Source organism: Stylophora pistillata, chromosome 6 (genome assembly GCF_964205215.1).
Source record: "Stylophora pistillata chromosome 6, jaStyPist1.2, whole genome shotgun sequence".
NCBI classification, from domain to species: Eukaryota; Metazoa; Cnidaria; class Anthozoa; order Scleractinia; family Pocilloporidae; genus Stylophora; species Stylophora pistillata.
Window position 1 is genome coordinate 24,783,858 of NC_142524.1, and position 21,473 is coordinate 24,805,330.

Consider the following 21,473-nt stretch of genomic DNA (forward strand, 5'->3'; position numbering starts at 1 on the left):
AATGGCCTGCTCCCAGTTGGCTTGTTAGCTCAATTGGTAGAGCGCTGCACTAGTATCGCAGAGGTCAGTGGTTCGAATCCCGTACAGGCCTGAATTTTTTTCAGGTCTGATTTTCACTATTGCTTAAATAGTGCTTTACTGCGAAGGATCGTGCACATATACGCTTCATAACCGCAGTTCATATATATGTATTTCATATGTTTGTTGTTTGAAAATAATGTTGTGCTTTATTATCAAAATTAAAATTAAAAAAACGAAAAAACCTTAACCTACCCAACTTTGCAAGTACACACGGCTTCTGATATCTTGTTGTCGTTGATTTCTAGATGCAGTTGATTTCTAGATGCAGTTTGTGCGGATCTTCGTGTTTTTTCATTGATCGCCAGCATTTCGCATCAACTCTTGTACCAGAAGGTGCACTAGCTCCAGTGTTTGGAGCGTGGCAAATCTTAATATCATGAACAAATCCTTGAATAAAATAGTTCAAACCCTTTTCCAAAACCTTCTGTGAAAGATCAGAATGATCTGGAAGAAAGGAAACCGAAATCTGGTCTGGAATTTTCGCCAAATTGTCTGAAGGGCTAGACACTCCGCCGTTCGCGCCTCCATGTTTTCAAAAAAGTTGTGGGACAAGATGGCAGCATGCCGCACGCTTCCTTCTGATTGGTTGATTCCGCATTGCTGATTGACAGGTCGGAACTATGAATTCTCAGCATTGAAAACTAGTTCCTTTCAGTTGAATAGAAGGCACCGCTTACGCCAGCTTTCTAAAGGTATTTAAATATCTTTCTCTCCAAAGTAAAAGAACCTTCCTTTTGTCGTATATGCAATTTCATACATGGCTTAAATGATTGCATATTCCATATGCTAATATCAAAAGTAAAGATCTTTTCTTTTAATCACCTTCGGACTTGATCAGTTGATTATAAGAAAATGTGGTCATTTTACTTCTGTTGCAAGTTTTAAGTTTTAGCTTGTCAAACACTATACCAAAAGCCCATGGGTCAAGACACTCGCTGGCCTCTCTAATGTAAATGTGTACGAAGTCTAAAAAGAAACACACATATCATTACCTCTTTGTCGGGCACTGTGGCACTGCTTGCGGGCCAAGATAAAAATTTTAGCTGTTTAGCCCGCTCACACGCTCGCATTTTCGGACTCTTTAATTTTATCGTAATTTTTCTCAGTTTTTAATGTCTCCATGTACTTCAAAGTGAAAATAATAGTAATATAGTATATGCTATTGGTTATAAATATGTTTTAGACCCCTCTCAGATAGAGTCATTTAATCCTCGCTTAGAGGCTCCGGCTAAAATGACTCTGAATCGGCCCGAAAACATAATTAGACCTTCTGTTAACGGCTTTTTTCCCTTTGATCTAAACACATTGACGCAATTAATCTCCAAGAATATCTCGTCTGGATATTTGAACCTCCGTTAAAGTTAAATATTTTTTAATGAGCGCCTGAAAAGTAGTAACAAAGGCCAAGGGATCTTAAGTAAAGTAGCTCTCGTAAACCTGTTTACAAAAAATGTCTCTTTTTAAATTCAAAATGTGTTAAAAACGTACCAGGGAAGCAAAAATAATAACGACAAAAAAATGAATGCTTCTTGACAACAGCGCGTGCTGATAACAAACTGAATGTGCTTTTGTCTCTCCATCAGGCAGAAATTAGATTAATTACGTCAATAAAACTCCTCGGGAACCTCAGTTGTTCCGACGAAAGAATAATATTCTGAGAACAAGGCCAGATGAGCCAGCTATACGGGCTCAGAAGCTGCTGTATTAGTCTTCTGGGAGGTATTGATGAAGAATTCCTCCGATGTTGTCAGTGAACACGCCAAGAGTGGCTGTGAAAAGTCAGGAAACTATATTTTTAAATCCAACATGTTGCTTGTCTGTTCCGGCACATATGGTATCGTGAATCATTCATTTCATTTCATTTCATTTTTACGCGTTTATGGAGGAAGGAGGGATCTGTAGAATAAGTATACAGTTAAAAGGCGTCACTCGTCTTCAATGAATTCTTCCTGGTCTTTAATTGGTTGTTTAAGAGACTTTTATAACGAAAATAAACTGCACTGCTCTTGACAGTGCTCACAAACAGAGTGAAAAAAGAGAGGGCTGAATTTTCACATGTACAGCCCCTCCCGCCAAATCCTGCTCCAAACCTTTCTAATTTCGACATGTGTATCGACGCTCAGCTTAATAAGGCGATAGAAAGTATAAGCCGGCCGGGTCGAATGTAGCCTGTAATTCAATAATACAGAACATAAAAATCCATTAGTAACAGACCGCGCGCCGGAGAGTTCAATTAAATTTTATTTACCGTTTGACTTGTACTAAATTTAGAAGTCGATAATTGCCAAAACTAAGAAATATAAACCCCTCGTTAAAGCGATCGATCTAACAGTTACGTCGCTCTAGGCAAAGGTTACACATTGATTAGCATCCGCTGTTTTTCACCATGAATAAGTTGTCAAAATCTTTGGGTTTTCTGTGCCTCATGGCTACAGTTTTATTGCAGACATTTTTTCAGGATAGTGAAGCTGCCATACCTGTTCTACCATGCCAAGGGAGATCGCCTTATTGTCCTACACATAAGCCCTTTTCACTGAGCCGGGAAAAGAAGGTAACTCAAGCATTAACATTCGTTTAAGCACTTCAAATTGGCAAAGCGTGAGCTGAACATTTTTAATTTCTCTACGACAAAAAAAAAAATTTGAGCACATGTATTTCTGGTAACAGCCGGAGCTGAATAGAATTATAATCTTCAGTTAGGACAAAAGTAAAAGGACTAAATCATCTTGGTCCTGGTGATATACCTCAGTCAACTTTCTTTCTTATTTTTCGCCTTAAAGAATAATCCTAGTTCTCAAAACTCATTCAGAGTAGGGATTAAGGTTTGGATCTGTTTGGTTTAAAAACTGACTGCGATGTCCCTTAACCTGTTACCGCTCGAGGTGATCAATCGGAAATTAGGATTTTCTTGCAATTCTCCTAAACTCTTCAGTGAACAGGTAGTGAATAGAAAGAAACAAGAATATTATCCACTAAGTTTCTCTATAGGACATCATACCTCAATCTCCGTGATGGCTGACTGAGAAATGCTTGAATAATAGTTGTTTTTCAAGTTTTCCTTTAAAATTTTTGCGCGGGAAATCGGCGCAGTGGGCCAAAATTGATTCCTTGGCGCATGCTCGATGTTTTACCACTGTAGCTGTATTGTGGTCTCGTAAAAAAAAATTGCCCTCAGGGGCTATGAAAACGGGTGAAATGCAAAATGTTTAACCATCAGTTAGAATAGGCTTTTCAAGTACAATCTGGGCGCTAGCTGGCGTCGCGCGTCAAATTTGAATGTACAGAGAGAAGAAGTAATGAAGTTTTAATTTTTGATCGGTCACTTCTGTCATTTGAAATAGCACGTTTCATTTCAAATATTACTGTTTCAGGCAGTTGAACATCAAAGACGCATTTGTGAGGCCGCACGTACTTTAAACTGCGAGAGTGAAGAACCTCAGTGAAAACAGCTGGAAGATGACGGACGCCATTAAGGAACACCTGTTTAGTTGGAAGTTTTGTTTAATTAGAAACCCTCTGTCGCTTAAAATAAAGTGAAATGCTTAGTTTAAACAGCTTGCCGTCTGAACTGTTTTTTACAAATTTTAGAAACCGCACAAGTTCTGAAAATTTCAATCATTTAGCTTCAGTAAAATACCTCCTTCGCTAGCGAAAATAGTTGAAAGTGATCCTAAATCTAGAGGACAGAAAATGTTCTCTGTCCAAGTTAACAAAAGAAACTTACATTTTCGTTTCAACCCATTAAATTAAAGCTCGAGATCGTAGGACTGCGCGTAAAATTCGAGATTTCCAACTATTTACAATGTGTGTGCATCATTAACAGCACAATCCTAAAAATAATTAATTCAAGGAGTGGCAGTTTTAGAGTCTGGGACCGAGCAGTTACTCAGGGATCTTCATGGTTCGTCTCCTTCCAGTTCCACTGTACCCACCTGAAAATCAATGAACAAGTCCAATCAATCAATCAGTCAATCAATCAATTAGTGATAAAATAAATTAGAAAAAAATGCTGCCTTATATCAATCAATATATAAATTAATTCCATGCGAATTAAACGAAATTAACATCCAAATTCTATTTTGGGTAAACTGGGGTCCTTCTGTGCAAATGACGTGATTAATTCCCGATCCAAACTAAAAGCCTATATTTTGTCACAGATTATTTACATGGGCTCAAAACTGTTTCGTACATCATTAGACCAAGTGAAAGAAAATGTTTGAGACAAGTTAAAATGGGGAAACCAGTGAGTATTGAGGATTGAAATGGAAAGAAAGCCCAAGAGAACCTAAATATAGTAGGTTTTATTTGTAGAACCTCTTCAGAAGAGGATACCACGAATGAAGCCCGGGAAAACGCTCATGAATGAATCGGGAAATTTGCAGTTTTTATGGACCGAGACGAAGTGGAGGTCCATAAATATGCAAAGAACAAGAACGAAGCTAATACCCAGCTATCTTCACTGAACAAGCCTGGTCAATAACGGATTTACTGTTACAGAAAAAAAATTCACTTTATCAAGAATCAAGAATGACTTGTTTACAACGAGAGCCAGGAAAGAAAGCCAACTGAGTTTGTAGCACAATAAAGCCACTAGAATCGTCTAGATTTTCTTTGTTTTGACTGTCCTCTAGCGATTTTTGCTTCTCCATACAAGAATTGCAAAGTTAGTACTGATTCAAGTTTGTTTTTGCCCGGGATCAAAGCGGGCAATCCCAAGGAGGCAAGATGGGCCCATCATGCCCGCTCGAGTGTCCAATCAGAACACAGGATTCGCTTCATATCGCCCGCGGGCGCTTCCAGCGATATACTAACAGAACTTACTATCCCACTACACCTAGACGAGTACAAATAAAGCCTTAGACGAGTACAAATGTCACGCGGTATTTGTACTCGTCTATTGTAGTACCGGTTAAACAAGTTTTCTCGCATCGCGCAAGGGAAGAATTGGATTGTAATTACGGAAAAAAAAAAAAAATGGCGGACAATTTGAATCATAGTTCCGACGACGGAGTCAGAGTGGCTGGTAAATATAGATCCAAGTTCATTAGATGAATCGAACGAAGAAAAACAGCTTGAAGGCCAGAAAATTTCTTCATTTAATGAAGAAAATAGAAACAGCAGCACAACAACGCGCCAATTCCGTTCCGCCTCGCATACTTCTGTCACGCACTCCCCGTAAATATACATCCGCGAAATTCGCCCTCACTGCAATAACAGTTTGGCGTGTTGGATAATAAATAACTTATTAGACGTTTTGTTGTGTAGCATCGCTGAGTATTTTTACTTGTTATTTGTATTTTGACTCGCCCTACAGGCTCGTCAAAATACGGCACAACTCGTAAAAATACTCAGCGATACTACACAACAAAACGTCTAATAAGATATATTCATTATTCAACTACACTCCGCTGAGTACAAATAACGCCCGAGATGAGTGCAAATATCACGCGGTATTTGTATCCAGAGAACGGGATAGACAGGTTTTCTCGCATCGCGCGAGCGACGAATTGGACTGAAGTTTCAAAACTAATGGCGGACAATTCAAATTAATTTCTTGACGACGAAGAGTCGGAATGGCTGGCGAATATTGATCTAAGTTTATTTAATAAAACAAACGAAGAAAATCAGTTAGACGACAATGAAATTTCGTCATTTATTGAAGAAAATAGTAAGAGCAACATAACGCGCCAATTCGTTCGCTTGGCATACTTCTGTCACGCACTCCCTATGTGGCGTGTTGGATAAAAAATACCTTATTTGACGTTTTGGTGGGTTGTATCGCTGAGTATTTTCCCTCGTTATTTGTATTTTGACTCGCCCTACGGCACAACTCTTAAAAATACTCAGCGATACTACACAACAAAACGTCTAATAAGATCTATGTACTGGAAGAGGCAAAACCGATGCAATACAACTGCAATACATGAACTATCTTACCAGTCTCTGACAAGTGGCAGATATTGTGCCAGATATAGTTCTACCAGACGTGCTGGATCAGCGATCCACACTTCATTCAAACAGTTCACCATGGCAATAACAATAAGGTGAGCGCATCGTTCTGTTTTCATGGTCGTTGGAGGAAGTACTAGATCCCTATGAGTCTATTAAGTGGAGCAAAATTGAAATTTTAGCTTGCAACAGCGCGAGACAGACTTTCTTTAGAATAAAGAAAACAAGGAGGATTTTATGTCATTGCGCAAGGCTGTGCCCGAAGGAAAATTGAATGGAGCCCAATGCTCTGAAACTGTGAAATCCAGGGTGCCCGGCATATGCTTTGTGTGAAAAAAAGTAAAATTCATGAGTCGCCCAAGAGGAAAAGTAAAACGCCAGGGGCCACCGGGCGCTGCTAGACCACAGCCTTGTCGCGACTTCGTTTCCTAGAGCGTTTTTCGAATCAATGACGAAATACCAAAACCAAAGTAAACAAAACGGCCAATCAGAGATGAACTATGAGAGTAGTTCCTTCTTTTCGCCAAAGCCCGTCGCGCATGAGAAAAAAATAGGCAGTTAAGGCTGCATATGGCTACTGCTGCCGCATCCCACATCTTTATGAGTCAGGATTGTTCCACAAAGGAAAGATGATTCAAGAATGTAGTGACTAATTGACACTTAAAAACCAATGGTAACAAATAATCATATTAATATGATACTAGTGACAGTAATAATAATAATAATAATAATAATAATAATAATAATAGTAATGATAATAATAATAATTAAAACAAGTTTAAAAAGTCTCTGGCTGAGAGAAAAGTCTTGAATCTCTTCGGTATTAACAACTGTTCTACAGAGTAGCAGAATTCATCTTATGTCTGCATTATTTTGCTTCAGCTTCATTCAGCAGAACAGCAAATAAATTGACGATACATGATCGACCTCCTTAATAATAAAATAATAATAATAATAATTATAATAGTATTAATAATAATAATAACAATAGGTGAACAATAATGATCTCTTCTGGGGCTAGCTCAAGGACCTCTCTGTTCCTCTATCTATTATCTATTCTCTATGCTCCAATAATGATTAAACTAGGCTTCTATCAATTTTAACTTTGATTTTGCTAGTTTATTATAAATCATTTTCTTATTTCATTGCAATGACTTGTTTCATACAACAAGGCACTCCACGTTGTGGATTATTCCACCATTCCACCGTTCCACCGTTGAATAGGGTCACTGTAAACTCAATGTGTTGTATTTCGGACCTTGCTCGCTTCACAAATTTTGCGGCTCTTTTGAGTATTTGTCGCTGATTTAAATGGTAAAGTGTTCCCTTTTCGAATAGGAAAATTTTCTTCAAATTTTCTATGATGTGCAGATCAAACCATTTAGATATTTCTGAGAGGAGAAGTCTTTTATTCAATTTCGAGCCGGAGACGCCACTGTGAAATTATTTTGAAATGATTATCATCTTCTGTGTTGTCAAAGCAGGAATTGAAAAAATTATACCTCCGGATTTACTGGGCATAATTCGCTGATCCGAACGTTTAAATAATCTCTTTTCCCTTTAAGTTCGCTCGATGCTCCGATCACACCTATTCAGATATTTCTGCGAGGTAAAGCTTTGTTTTTTCAAGCGCCATCCTGAAATAATTGTGAGATGCTTATCTTTGTATAAAGTAGTCCGAAACAAAGAATACGTAGCATCAGGAAACTGTACGATAACATACTAATTAGCCATTTTCTAAACGAGCGGCGGTCTGGGTACGATTTGCCACCATAAAGGCTCTTGGGATCGTCTGGAGGGACAACGTGAAGGTAAACTAACATGGCGCACTATAACTGCTGTATTCCAGGCTGCACTAATAGTTACAGAAATGCACCTAACCTTCAGTATTATAGAATTCCTAAAGACCCTTATATACGTAGAAAGTACGTGGTTCTTATGAGGAACGAGACGCTGAAATTAGACTCTACGAGTACGCGGATTTGCTCAGCTCATTTCGATGGAGGAGAAAAACTTAGCAGAACACGCTTGCCTTCAAGGTTTCCATGGACAAAACTGACAGCTCCACGTAGAGAACTCAAGAGGGCCAGTTTTGAAGATACGCAGAAAATGGAGCAAACCAAAAAAAGAAAAACAACACTTGCTCAGTTACCACTGGAAGCGAACTTTAGATTTAAAGAACAGTCGGAAAATAATAATGTTAATGCTGGCACCAGTACCAGTGTGGAAATACAAACATTAATTACTGGTGACCAACTAAACAGTTTAGATAACAGAATACAAACAAGTGAAAAAGAAATTGTTAAGTTAAAGGGAGAGATCCAGCCGTCGGTGAACGAAAACAACGACATGAAAGAAGTGAACAGCAAATTACAACAGTGGTAATTTGAGCAATTTGAGCAAGTGTTGTTTTTCTTTTTTGGTTTGTTCCATTTTCTGCGCATCTTTGAAACTGGCCCTCTTGAGTTCTCTATTTGGAGCTGTCGGTTTTGTCCTTGGAAAAATTGAAGGCAAGTGTGTTCTGCTAAGTTACTCTTCCCCATCGAAATGAGCTGAGTAAATCTGCGTACTCGTAGAGTCTAATTTCAGCGTCTCGTTCCTCATAAGAACCACGTACTTTCTACGTATATCACGACCTTTAGAAATTCTATAATATTGAAGGTTAGGTGCATCTCTGTAACTGTTAGTGCAGCCTGGAATACAGAAGTTATAGTGCGCCATGTTTGTTTACCTTCACGTTGTCCCTCCAAACGATCCCAGGAGCCTTTATGGTGGCAAATCGTACCCAGACCGCCGCTCGTTTAGAAAATGGCTAATTCCGAGTAACATTCGAAGCGATCCGAAGAAATCGTCAGCAAGCGTTGAACGACCGAAGATGTCCCGAAACAGACAAACCCAAGAGCGAGGAATATCGAGTAGAACTCGGCAGACTTCGCTTTAAGGCGAGGAGGTCGCTCGTACTCTATCGTTACACTAACTCAACAGGACAACGTTATGGTTTCGCCTCGATAGGAGGCTGCAGCCATAAAAATGAAGGCTAGCGCGCCTCATGATACTCTCGGAGGGAGGCGCACGAAAAGTGGGAGCCTCCCGCGACGCGCAAGCCACCAAAAAGGAGACCGGGACTGCTCTAATCTAAAGCAGAGCTGAGGAACAAAATTTAACACGTGCGCTCAAAATCTGCTTAATAATAACTCGCATATAGAGTCCTAAAGTGTGACGTCACGTTGCCATGACAGCATTTTTTTCTGGTCTAAACAGTTTAAACTCATACTTCAAACATGGCGTCTTTATCGATATGCTCACTCGTTTCTTTCTTTTCTGGAGAGCGGAAATCGCTTGATCGCGGAGAAAACCACTTCAAATCCGACCATGTCCAAAGCTTTATTTATTCCAGGGGAGTCATCAAAGGTGAAGTCCAAGCAAGCATGAAAAATAAGGACTACAAAGTCACAGTAAGTTGCCAATTTGGGATCACAACACGTATGTTCAATTCGAAGAACTCCCAACCCCGATTTCACCTCCAATTTAATGTTTATATTGCGGAATATATATTGCAACTTACGTGTCTGTTTCGAATTATCTTTTTATCAGATTTATCTCGATGAAAACCTTGAAATAAAAAACACAGAATGCGAGTGTCCTCGCGGCGAGTTCAAGTGCAGTCACGCGGCAGCCATATTTATTTATGGCATCCATAACCTTAGCAGGACGGACCTGGAATGCCAATGGAAACGAAAGCGAAAGGCAGAAAGCGTACAGTCTGCAAGCCAGATGTTTCCAGCGCCACCGAAGAAGAAGGATTACAGCCCTTTGGCGCGCGATCCTAGCCGAGAAGATCGGATGTGGCTGTACAGCTAACTAAAGCGCTATGGCAAATTTACAGGGACCTGCTGGATCTTGAGTCCCGAACCACAACCTGCTACCCCTCTCCCGATCAAGACGATTGAGGATATCATTTACTCAGAAGGTTTCCTTATGGCATCTACGAAGGAAAAACAATTAGAGTACTTGATTGAGAATGCCAAAGTAGAGGAGAGAACCATAAATGTTGTGAGCACCCTCACGGCTGGCCAGCGAAACAGCCCTGCATGGCACCAAGCTCGTAGAGGCCGCCTGACTGCCAGTAATTTTGGCTCCGTCCTCCAGGCAAAAAGAGTTACACCGTCTCTTATCAAGCGACTACTTGGGGAATACAACTTGAGTGGAGTTACAGCAATTGCATGGGGACAGGACAATGAGACTGAGGCCCTGAAATCCTTCACCAACATCACAAACTTTACACCTGTACAGACCGGCCTTTGGCTACACCAGTCGGGAGTTCTGGGTGCTTCCCCTGATGGACTTGTGGGAGACGACTCGGTGATTGAGTGTAAGTGCCCCTACACACATCGAAATGCGACAATCAAGGAAGCTTGTGGGCACAAAGACTTTTACTTGGAGGAGAAGGAAGGGAATTATACGCTGTCTACCACACATGTATATATAAGAATAGCGTCTATTGTGTTCTACCTCATTCTTCAAAGCCTCCCGACATATGTAAATGATGTGGACGGGTATTCTGAAGTTGCTCCCTCAGTGGTTCTTGTGGTCCCATTCCTCAGCTCTGCTTCAGACTTTTCCTTTTTCCTTCTTCGGTAGCTTGGACGTCGTACGAGGCGCCCACTTTTCGTGCGCCTCCCTCCGAAAGCTCCATTAGGCGCGCTAGCCACGGCAAACTTACTCTTCCCTTGGTTTCGTTAGTTACATCTTCCTCGCGCATTACTTTATAACAAATAACCTCATCAAAGTTGGCTTTCATCAACATACCTTCAGGTTCTCTCGATATGCATTTCGAAAGAGGTTTGTATACGTTACGCCAGGGCATACCATTGTAACACCGACATTCTTATCATAGACTTCCATACGTAAAGTGTTGAAATAACCCTGTAAATAATAAATTTTCTGTTTCCTATCTTATTTAAGAATTTTGGTTCTATTTGTCTGGGTTCTTGATTAAGCTTGTTCGGTCAAGATGGCTGGATATTGGCCGAATGTTTTGCGTTTTTAGACCAAGTCGAGGTCTATAGAAAAGCAAAAAAAGAACGATGCTAATATCCAGCCATCTTAACCGAACAAGTTTGGTCAATAAAGGATTTATTATGATGGAAAAACATTTCGCTTTCATAAGAATCAATTTGGAAAGCTTCGAAACATAGCCAACTGTGTGTGTGGCCCAATAAACCCACAAGGCTCGATTATGTTCCCTTTGTTTTGATTGTCTTCTGCCGCTTGCGACTTCATCGCCTACATTACATCACATTACATTACATACATTACATACATTACATACATACAGACAGACAGACAGACAGACAGACAGACAGACAGACAGACATACATACATACATACATACATACATACGTTAATTGACCACTCCCTCATAGGGCTTTTCAGGGCCATTCTTACAACACTGTAATCAAACTCCCCTTGTACACTCATTTGATAACCCGATTTTGAAATCACGCTTATGATTTCCAACCACTCAGTTCAGTTACCATCATAGCATCATCAATTACAGAAAAAGTGCAATGTTATTTCAAGTCAATTACCTGAAGTGCATGTTTGGAAGCTGAATACACAGCCACAAAAGGTGATGGTGCTGCAGAATTAATCAATGAATTGACATTGTGCTTGGTGTAAATTGTTTTACCCAAATAGTAGAGGAAAAATATTTTATCCCTGTGTCAATGCCTTATATTTTATAAAAGTCATGCAAAATATAGAGAAATTTCAAAATGTAAACACCTGTCCACATCCAACTGTACAAATTGGGAAGACAGTATTGGTAAAATATTTATGATATCTCTTCAGAATATCTGATGGGTTTTTGACACCATTTCTAATGCCCCAGAATGGCTTCAAAAGTCTGTCACATAAATCAAAAACAAACTGAGACAAAAATGGACCTAAAACTCTAAGTCAGAGCAATTTGCAAATTAATTTTAAGCTTCAACATCCCCCCCTGGGGCAATTTGACACAAGAGGGGTGGGGAATTTGAAGTGTCAAGCCCATCCAGTGTTTTATCTTTTACTATGGAGGTGTTTGTTAAGGTTAAGAGTTCACGTTATTTTTTGGAAAAAAAAAAGGGTCTACAAGAAAGTCAGGGTCACTAATCTCACCTTTTACAAATATTGGCTATCAAATCTGGCACTTGTCAGGCATTTCATATAATTTTGGCTGGAGGGGGGGGGACCAGGGGATTTGAACATACCAGTTTTCTCAAGTTCAAATACCCAGCTGAGGCTGGGGGATGGGGGATGTTGCAAAGCCTTGAATTGATCACTGCTTAAGAGGTGACTATACAACCATGTGTCAGACAAACTTGCATGTGCAGTGCTCTTTGTTCTCTAGTAAATGATTACTTGAGATTACTCTGATGGGGGGGGGGGGGGTGGGTTGTCCATATAGTACCAAATGTTTGTTATTATTTCTGTAGGAGCACATTAATCACACATTTCTATATCGCTCATGTAAGTGATTCTTAAAAAAAATCTTTCAGCTGTCAAGTTGTCAGACAAGAAAGGGTAGATTGTAAAATGATGTCTTGTCATGTTTGAAGAAAGGATTTAAAGCCTTCAAGTTTTAAGTTCATGTTTTAATACTGAACTTTCAGTACTGTTTTTTTTTTTTCTAATTTTCCCTTCCCCCCCCCCCCCCCTCCATCCCCTCTTGAGTGAGATATCACTTAACTTACCACATTTCCCAGAGGCACTACTTATCACAACAATTTGACCATTCTTGTTTTGAACCATGTGAGGTAGAACAGCTTTGGTAAAAGAAATTGTTCCCAGTACATTGGTGGTCAGGACTGGAAAGACCACATCAAAATCACTATCCATTGATAAACCCATCTGTAAAACTCCTGCATTGTTCACCAGAAAATCAATCTGCAGTTTTAACAGAATGTAACAGAATGTATCTGAATGCCATACTGATTAGCCAAGTAACAAACATTATAACTCAATTACGGAACATAATGATGCATAATGCCAAAGAGCTATATAACTGGTGTATATAGCTGTTATAACTGTTGGTGTGAGTTCTTTGATAAAAAAAAAAACTTGTATATATAATATATACATCTTATTAACCAAGCGCGAGGGTCGTACTGAGAGAATATCGGCCCGAGGTCTTGACAGTAAGGACCTCGCTGCGCTTGGTCCGTACAAAAAAAGACTGAGGGCCGATATTCTTCCAGTACAGTCCCGAGCAAGCTTGGTTAATAAGAGATTTATTATACGACTGAAGTTCAAAGGGACACAAGTGTGGTATCATTCAGGACCATTCAGGACAGTGCCCGGTCCAATACTGAGAGAATATTGACCGGCAATAGAGCATTTTGATTGGTTGATTTTAGTTATTGGCCCTCTGACTGCCCGAGTTGTGTAATAAATATTATATATAATATATATTTTATATTATATATACATGTTTTTTTCATCAAAGAACTCACACCAACACAAAATGAACAATGCAATTCAATTCCTGCCAAATTATTAAATTTTGTTTAGAGTAGTTCTTGTTATCATTATTCCATTGTTTTTACTTCATAAATATTTTTAGCACATTCTTACATAATCAGTCACATTTTAGCATTTGCCACATTTTTAGCCATTTCAACTTTTACTACATATTTATGCTAATTTAGACAACTTTTACCCACTTGAAAAGGACCTCAAGGAAGTCAAAACGTCTTGCTTTTTTATTGCTAATTTTTAGCTTGAAATCGATCTCTAAGAAATTACCTATAAAATAGATAGCGATGAAATACCAGGATTTTTCCTTTTACTAAAAAAACATATCTTTATCATATGCAGTGAAGATACTATTTTTATTTATCAGGGGTGAGGATATTGATATTGGCCAATTATGGTTACTAACATGATTGGCCAATTACAAGAGAGCTTCCTGCTAATGCGAACGGTCAGTTCTTTTGAAATTTGACTTTTTGGAACAGAAAATATATGTATTATTGTCTATTTTTCTCCTTTTAACTTTATATCCGAGTTTCACAACATTTTTGTGACAGACATTTTGTGATAGGTGACCACTTTAATTACACTACTTTGTTGTTTCAAAAATTGATAAAAAAAGTTTGTTTTATGTGGAAATTTCATCAGTATCTATAAAATAAACAGAATATTTCATGGCCACTTGGGGATACAAATTTTATCTTCTTGTGTTCAAATTACAGCTCACAAGTGAACAAAGCAAACAAGTGAGAGATACTTACAGCACTCGAAGATTAAATTCATATCGCCACGCCGCCATGTAATATCATCTATTTAACACCCTAACATTAGTACGTATATTCTCCATACGGTTGTCTATATATTTCCTAAGGTGCTGATAAGGAGAATCTCTTACTCAATCAAAGGCTTCTTTAGTTAGTGATCATTTTATATATTCTCCTGACTTCAATGTATGATTCAGGGGGGAATATTGTAAGGAGAACTTAATCTTTAAGGGTCACCAAAGGGTGAGTAACCTGTGGTGAGCTAGGATCCCTTTGAGGAGAAGTGGCAATACAATGTGGACCCTTCAAGGCTCATAAGACTTATGAGAGGGACATAGGAGAAGCCATTTGGTTTGAGCTCATGATGTATGGATGGCAAGCCAAATATTTCCCATCTACCATACATGTATGACAACCACTTTCCTTTCCTTTTTCTGCCTTCCTTCTTTTAGCATCAATCTCCTCAGGTCACACAGCCTCTCCCAGCCCTAAACTTCTGTGACCAATTGATACCCTCATACAGGGATCGGTTTTCAAAATGTTTGTCTAGTGTGCAACTGAGACCATGGAGGTCCTACTATGATAGACATTTTTATCTTATATTAATGGCCATTTGGTTACCGTGTCTACACACCAATATAGTACCAGAAGCATTGATAATAATACAAATGCCTTGATTATTAAGTACCTAAAAATTACCTTGCCAAACTTGTGAAGAGCTTTGGCGACGCAGTCTTCATGACAGGAAAAGTTTGTAATATCCTGTGGTAAGACAAGAAAATCATCCTCAGATGTCAATGGAAAAATCTTTTTTGCCAAGCCTGTACAGCAAGAAAAAAAAGAGCTGTGTTAACGCATAAAATATGCAGTTTATCCCCGAATAATAGCACCATACTGAAGTGGCAACATCCCAATAATGATGGGACGAAGTTCGAAGTTCATTTATTTGTTTTAGCAGGTTGATTAATTTGGCAGCTGTAATAGCTGATGTGGACCTGCTGTCCTAACCCACCCATCCCACCCCAGGGGAGGACATCCATCACACAGTAATCTCGTGTGTGGGAATTTAACGTCTCCTGCCCCAACCCTGCCGGAGACGGGACCTCCATTTATTCGTCCCTATCCGAGAAGACTAGAATATCTAACCATTTCTTGATGTTATAGAAAGGTAGCAAATTCTTCTCAATTATTTTAAGACCTTGAGTGTTGTCCGGACAGATTCCAATGTCCGTGTTCATAGATTACCTCTTGCAGTCTTCACAAATTAAAGGCTGCCCATTTCTATTTCAACACCTGCTTAGGTGCATCTGAACCCCAATTGCCAAAATAACGTCTTTGTTTTGATCACTGTAACTTGCAAATAAGGATCGCTAAGTTTACCGAAAAAAAAAAAAACACCTAAGAGTAACACTTACTCAGGCACTGATTTTTCACTCTGTCTAATTCGTCTTTTCTCCTCGCTGATAGCACCAGTTTACAGCCCAATTCAGTTAGCTTGTAGGCTAAATGTTCACCTATTCCACTCGATGCACCAGTGATCCAAATCACTTTACCTCGCAATCTTTTATCCGGTGGTTTTGCAAATCTTTCGTAGAAATGCAGTATTGAATCACAATCAGCAAAGTAAATCCTCAAAGTATGCAAAACGACAAATCAAACGACACATATCTCAAAGAAACCCAGCACCTCCATGGCTGGCGCTGCTACGGCTACCGGAAGTAAAATTGTCCAGAAACGAGTCATTACGCATGTCAGTGGTTCCCATCCAGCCGTAGCGGGAAATCCTTCTACGCGAGTGGGAAGGTTTCGGCGTAGTCTGTGGTACGTGAACTTATCTCGCTTCTTTCTTCGCTTTATACACTCTCCAGAGCAATTTTAACTATTGAAATACACTTAACATCTTTAAAAATAGCTTATCGTGAATATTTATCAAGCTTGCTGTCCCTTACCGAGTGAATCTGCCTTTATTTTTGCAGCCGGGTTTGTCGAAGGGTCGAAGCAGTGTGCACATGGAGAACGCAGCGAACGCCAGGAGAAATGCGTAAGTAGAAAGTCTAACTTTTCCTTTTCGAACCTCAAAGAATACTTGAAATTCAAATAGCTGAAGCCGAGGAATGACGAGGGTTATGAAGGGCCGTGTAGAAACTTTCCTTTGGTGTTTATAAGCTCAAAACTGCCAATTTTACAACACGTAAGCTTAAATATTTTAATTCACTCATTCACTGTGCACAGGATCGCTTACAATTTTTTTTTCCAAACGTTGGAATCCCTCGTCTCTTTGAACGAAGTAATTTTCAGTTTTTAGACGTGCAAAAACTACCGCGAAGACGCTTATTGGTTTTAAACTTCTCAGCCGTACTAGGTTTGTAGTTCGCGTTGCTTGAAGTTGAATTTTGGCGGGCTACGGCGACGTACTCTCCCCAAGCCTCGTCAACCACGATAGCCGTAGCAGCGCCAGCCGTAGTGATTTGCTTAAACTCCCTAATGATCAACGTTGAGCAGAGTGGGGTGTCTCGAAACTTCAGACCTCGAAACTTCAGACCTGACAGACCTCAGACCACAGGAAGCCCAGACAAGCGACGAGTCTGGTTGTTTATTCGAACACAGATTTCTCAAGCTCTCTTTGAGAACCACACAGGGAACACAATTTGCATATTTATAAGGATTTGTATGGGATTTTCTATAGGATATCCACAGAAATAGTTAAAAGTGAAAATATTAATTAAAATAGCTTACCTTGTTCCATACGTGTGTTGTTTGCTCCTGGTGTCGTTATTTTACCGATTTCACTTGATTTAAGCGGTTTTTTTTTTATCCTGGTTTTCTGCCACATAAAGAGAAGACAAGCCTTGTCTCTTAAAAAAAAAACAGTTAAATCAAGTGAAATCGGTAAAGTAACGACACCAGGAGCAAACAACACACGTATGGAACAAGGTAAGCTATTTTTATTTAATAATTTCACTTTTAACTAACTCTGTGGATATCTTGTAGAAAATCCCATACAAATCCTTATAAATATGGAAATTGTGTTCCTTGGTTGGTTCTCAAAGAGAGCTTGGGCCACCTGTGGTCTTATTATCGTAAACTTGTATCATGAAATGTCTGAGTTAAAGCTCAAAATAAATGTAAACCTACCTCACTTGCTGTGTATTGTCGTTTCTGTGGCTCTAAATGGCGAATTTAAGCGATTTGGTGGGTTTTGCGTCGACTTTTGAATAAACAAGACACATATGATCAGGGTTGTCATTAGAAGCCGGTAGGCGGCGGAAATCCGCCGGCTGTCAGACCATTTTGCGCCGGCTACTTTGTGAAGCAGAATTTTTGTAATAATTTGGATATATCCACAAAGTTGAAATGGTAAATTGGCCACCGTAACGATTACAAAAGCTGACGTTTCGAGCGTTAGCCCTTCGTCGGAGCGAAAGAATTTTTGTAATATTGAGATCTGTCTTCCCAAGAAATCTTTCTTTTTGTAAATCTGAAGCTTAGTTTAGTGATCATTCTCTTGTATACTCCTGATGTTATGGAAGACAGAAAAACCTAAAAACCTGTACAGGAAATACTGTACAAAAACTATCAGTGGTACAGCTAACTAACAAGTAACATGAAATGCGTGACTTCGCGAAGCACGAAACTGATCGCAATTCACACGTGCGTTGATGCTTCGAAAATCGAAAATGGATGGCCAGCGAAGAAAGCGATCTCTTCAAGATTACTTTTCAGGTCAATCGAAGAAGACGAAATCTAGCGAAAACGAGAGCCACCAAGGTAAGAAGGAGTTTCGATTGCTGTCAAATATCATAATTACGAAGCTCACCGAAGCATTTAATAACACAGATATATCTCATTTAAATATAATGGCAAATTATTGCCGATCAACGACATACTTTCAAAAGAGCTTTAAGAGGGTTGGAAAAGGAAGTTTATCAAGATCTATTTCACCTTGCTGAATCAGTTGTGTTCATTCCACTCTAAATAATTACAAAGGCAGGAAGATTCGCCTTAATTTGCCGTAAACACGTACCGCTATAACGCTAAATAATCACAGAAAGATGTTCTTTCGAGTTCGGGACAGCTAGACTTTCATTAATTGCTTCTTTAGACTCGCAGAAAAGAACATGTTTTACGTTATCCGACAGAGACATTTTGAAGGAAAATTTCGTCATTTTGTTTACGATTTCGACAAAGTTCTTCGATCATTGTAAATTTCGTTCCAACCATACGTGGCCGTCAAAGTTGCCGCCAGATTGTTTTTTTTTTTTACGATTTCGCGACGTTAGCAATTGTTCACCAAATCAGTTGAATTAAAATACCTACAATTTAACTTTCTTAAAATTTATGGACCTTTTCGAGTACTTTTTATCGATTAAAAAGGTCAAATGTTTCATGTCATCGTGATTTGCAAAGCTCGGTGCATTCGGCGGGTGATTTCCAGATGTTTATCAGTTGTGATGTTTAGAGATAAGAGGAAATACTTTGATAGACAAAACATACGCCTATTTTAAATTCGGAAGTGGGGCTTTAATCCAGGGGGTTTTTACAGCGAAAAAGGGGGAAAATACGATGAAACAAATTTATAAACCAGATTCTATGGACAAAAAAAAACAAAACAAAAACATAAACAAAAACAAAACAAGACAAAAACGCAATGAAAGAAAACGTTATGAGAATAGAAGGCTGAAGCATTTTCGTTGTGGAAGAAGTTCATGAAGAAAACGAATCTTCATTCATTTATTGCTTCTAGAAATTGTGACTGAGAACACCAACCTTTCATCAGAAAAAGAAAGTGGTGGAATTAAGGGAAGAAACTTTCTACGTTTGTACATATTTTTGAACTGATTTTAACATCAATGTCTGGCTAAAAATGCTACTTAAATATGCCCCAGAATGCTGGAAAATACGTCACAGAGAGTTTCGCATTTCAAAATTTCTCGGGGGAGCATGCCCCCGGGCCCCCTAGAGAGGCGTGTTGCGTAGCAACACGCTGTGCTTGCTCCGCAAGCACAATTTACTTCAGCCGCCTACTCAGTTTAGATCAGACACCTATTACATTTTCTAATGACAACCCTGTATGATGCACGATCCTCGCAGTGGGTAGCGCTATCTACTGCGAGAACGCAGATAAGACCACAGATAGCCCAAGCTCTCTTTGAGAACCAACCAAAGAACACAATTTGTATATTTATAAGGATTTGTATGGGATTTTCTACAAGATATCCACAGAGTTAGTTAAACGTGAAAATATTAAATAAAAATAGCTTACCTTGTTCCATACGTGTATTGTTTGCTCCTGGTGTCGTTACTTTACCGATTTCACTTGATTTAACTGTTTTTTTTTTTTTTTAAGAGACAAGGCTTGTCTTCTCTTTATTTGGTAGAAAACCAGGATTAAAAAAAACCGCTTAAATCAAGTGAAATCGGAGTAGATAGCGCTATCTACTGCGAGGATCGTGCATCATATGTATCTAATACCGCAGTACAAAATATATGAACCTCATATATTTTCATTGTATCTCAATAAACAAGACGTTGATGCTTGCGCCATAGCTATTCGTGAAGTATTTACACAGGTGTCTAAAATACACCCCTTGTTCAAAAATGGACAAAACCTTAGACAGATAATGGTATATTTTGATCAAGCGGAGTATAACGGCTTTAAAAGTGTTATAGGAGCGGAACTCTGCGAGAACATTTTGCGTGGATGGTACTGTGCACTGGAAAAGGTCTGTCAATCGAGTAAGTGATATTGTCACGAAAAACAAAGAAGAACATAAGATTTTGCGCTACATTGGACATACCATACAGGAACTTACGAATCAAACTGTGGTCAAGTTGGCTTTCGACGTCCTTTGTGGTAAAAGGAATGTAGCAGAGGCGAAAGATCTGCTACCTTCTGATATAGCTGCAGCTTCTAATCAGCAAACCAATTTTCATTGGTCTCGGTCAGCGCACTGGGTGAGGTGGTGGTCAAGAGAAAGAATTTAAAAAATGTTTTGTAAGGCCGACATTTTACGAGATAACGAAGACTGGGACGCGACACCCAATACCAGCAATGCCGTGGAGTCGCTAAATCGTCAGTCAATTGGTGAAGAATGTAGCAACATTGCGGCGCTCATGAAGAATATTTACATGGAAGACAGGTTACATGCAGTCAAAATTGTTGCAAGTGAACAAAATATTAATATAAGTTATGAGAATAGCAGCCAAAACGAGAAAGGAAAAAAAGGCAAAAAGAGGAAGCGTTCTCGACTAAGTTTGAGACGAACAAACAGTTCGCTACATGAAAACGAAGCCCAAGTGGAACAAACTCCTCCCGATAAGCGAGCGAAATTAGACAAACGATCATCAAAACGGAAGTTACCTGTAGGAGAAAGGATGATTGGAACACGTGTGGAAGTAGAGTAGGAAGAAAATGTTGAAGGAGTTGTTAAGTATCTTTGTTGGATAAAAGGAACAGTTATGGATTACGATAAAGTGAACGGGTATCTCGTTCAATTTCCAGATGATGTGGACTGGATAAAATCTCTAAACAGCAAAGACGTAAGGATAATCAAGTAGGCATTCGTGCAAAAGAACTGAAAATTGAATCAAATTAAGAAAAATCAATACAAGGATTCAGCTAACATTGTCGCCAACGTTAAAATACTATAGGTAGAAAATTGAATTCACTTTGAAGGATGTAGTTTGGCTACAAGACGCTAAATTAATAATTCATTTCGGGGGTTACCATGCACTCTGCGGCATGAAACAGATTGCACAATCGTAACGTCACAAAGAAATCATCAAGTGACAAGAACTAGGTGGCAAGGTAGCCAAATCCGTCTATTACAGAATGTGATAAATGATATGTTAATTGTTCTAGTTGAGCTCAATACATTCAGACAAACCGTTCTGATGAACACTAACACAATGGACCTGAGATCGCAGGGTTTAAAAAACAACCAAGGACATTGATAAGATTAATTAACGTTCGATTTTGTAACATCTCAGAAAACTAGGAGTAAAGAACAAAGGATATACCTTGTAATGAAGTACCAGAAAAGTACTTTACATTTTACTGTATTTCACTGTGGTGTTTTAGCTCTACTGAAAGAATAGTTATGGTTCGGCATGCTTAATAAAGCTGTCAACGGCTGTTTTGTAGGTCTTTGTATTGGATTAGA

General features: G+C 39.1%; 2 protein-coding genes and 1 long non-coding RNA gene across 5 annotated transcripts; 2 read left to right on the forward strand and 1 right to left on the reverse strand.

The window, feature by feature from the left end:
- The first annotated feature begins 2,412 nt into the window (after window positions 1–2,412).
- LOC148728985 (uncharacterized) lies at window positions 2,413–3,636 on the forward strand. The gene is made up of 2 exons (XR_015988813.1): window positions 2,413–2,632; window positions 3,453–3,636. It is a non-coding gene; the product is annotated as an uncharacterized LOC148728985 (long non-coding RNA).
- Window positions 3,565–16,013, reverse strand: LOC148728986 (dehydrogenase/reductase SDR family member 7-like). 3 transcript variants are annotated; one of them, XM_088725456.1, is made up of 7 exons: window positions 15,726–16,013; window positions 15,010–15,072; window positions 12,769–12,961; window positions 11,623–11,672; window positions 10,840–10,956; window positions 6,019–6,182; window positions 3,565–4,013 (listed from the first exon to the last, which is right to left on the reverse strand). In XM_088725456.1, the coding sequence occupies exons 3-7, from the start codon at window positions 12,923–12,925 to the stop codon at window positions 3,968–3,970; spliced, it is 534 nt and encodes a 177-aa protein (XP_088581582.1). In that variant the 5' UTR covers window positions 12,926–12,961; window positions 15,010–15,072; window positions 15,726–16,013; the 3' UTR covers window positions 3,565–3,967. The 3 variants fall into 3 exon arrangements, with proteins under 3 accessions (XP_088581582.1, XP_088581581.1, XP_088581583.1); XM_088725455.1 differs by having other exon boundaries at window positions 15,010–15,131; XM_088725457.1 differs by lacking the exon at window positions 10,840–10,956 and having other exon boundaries at window positions 15,010–15,131.
- LOC148728987 (uncharacterized) lies at window positions 9,312–9,891 on the forward strand. The gene is made up of 2 exons (XM_088725473.1): window positions 9,312–9,485; window positions 9,625–9,891. Exons 1-2 carry the CDS (start codon window positions 9,312–9,314, stop codon window positions 9,889–9,891), a joined length of 441 nt encoding a protein of 146 aa, XP_088581599.1.
- Window positions 16,014–21,473: the final 5,460 nt, after the last annotated feature.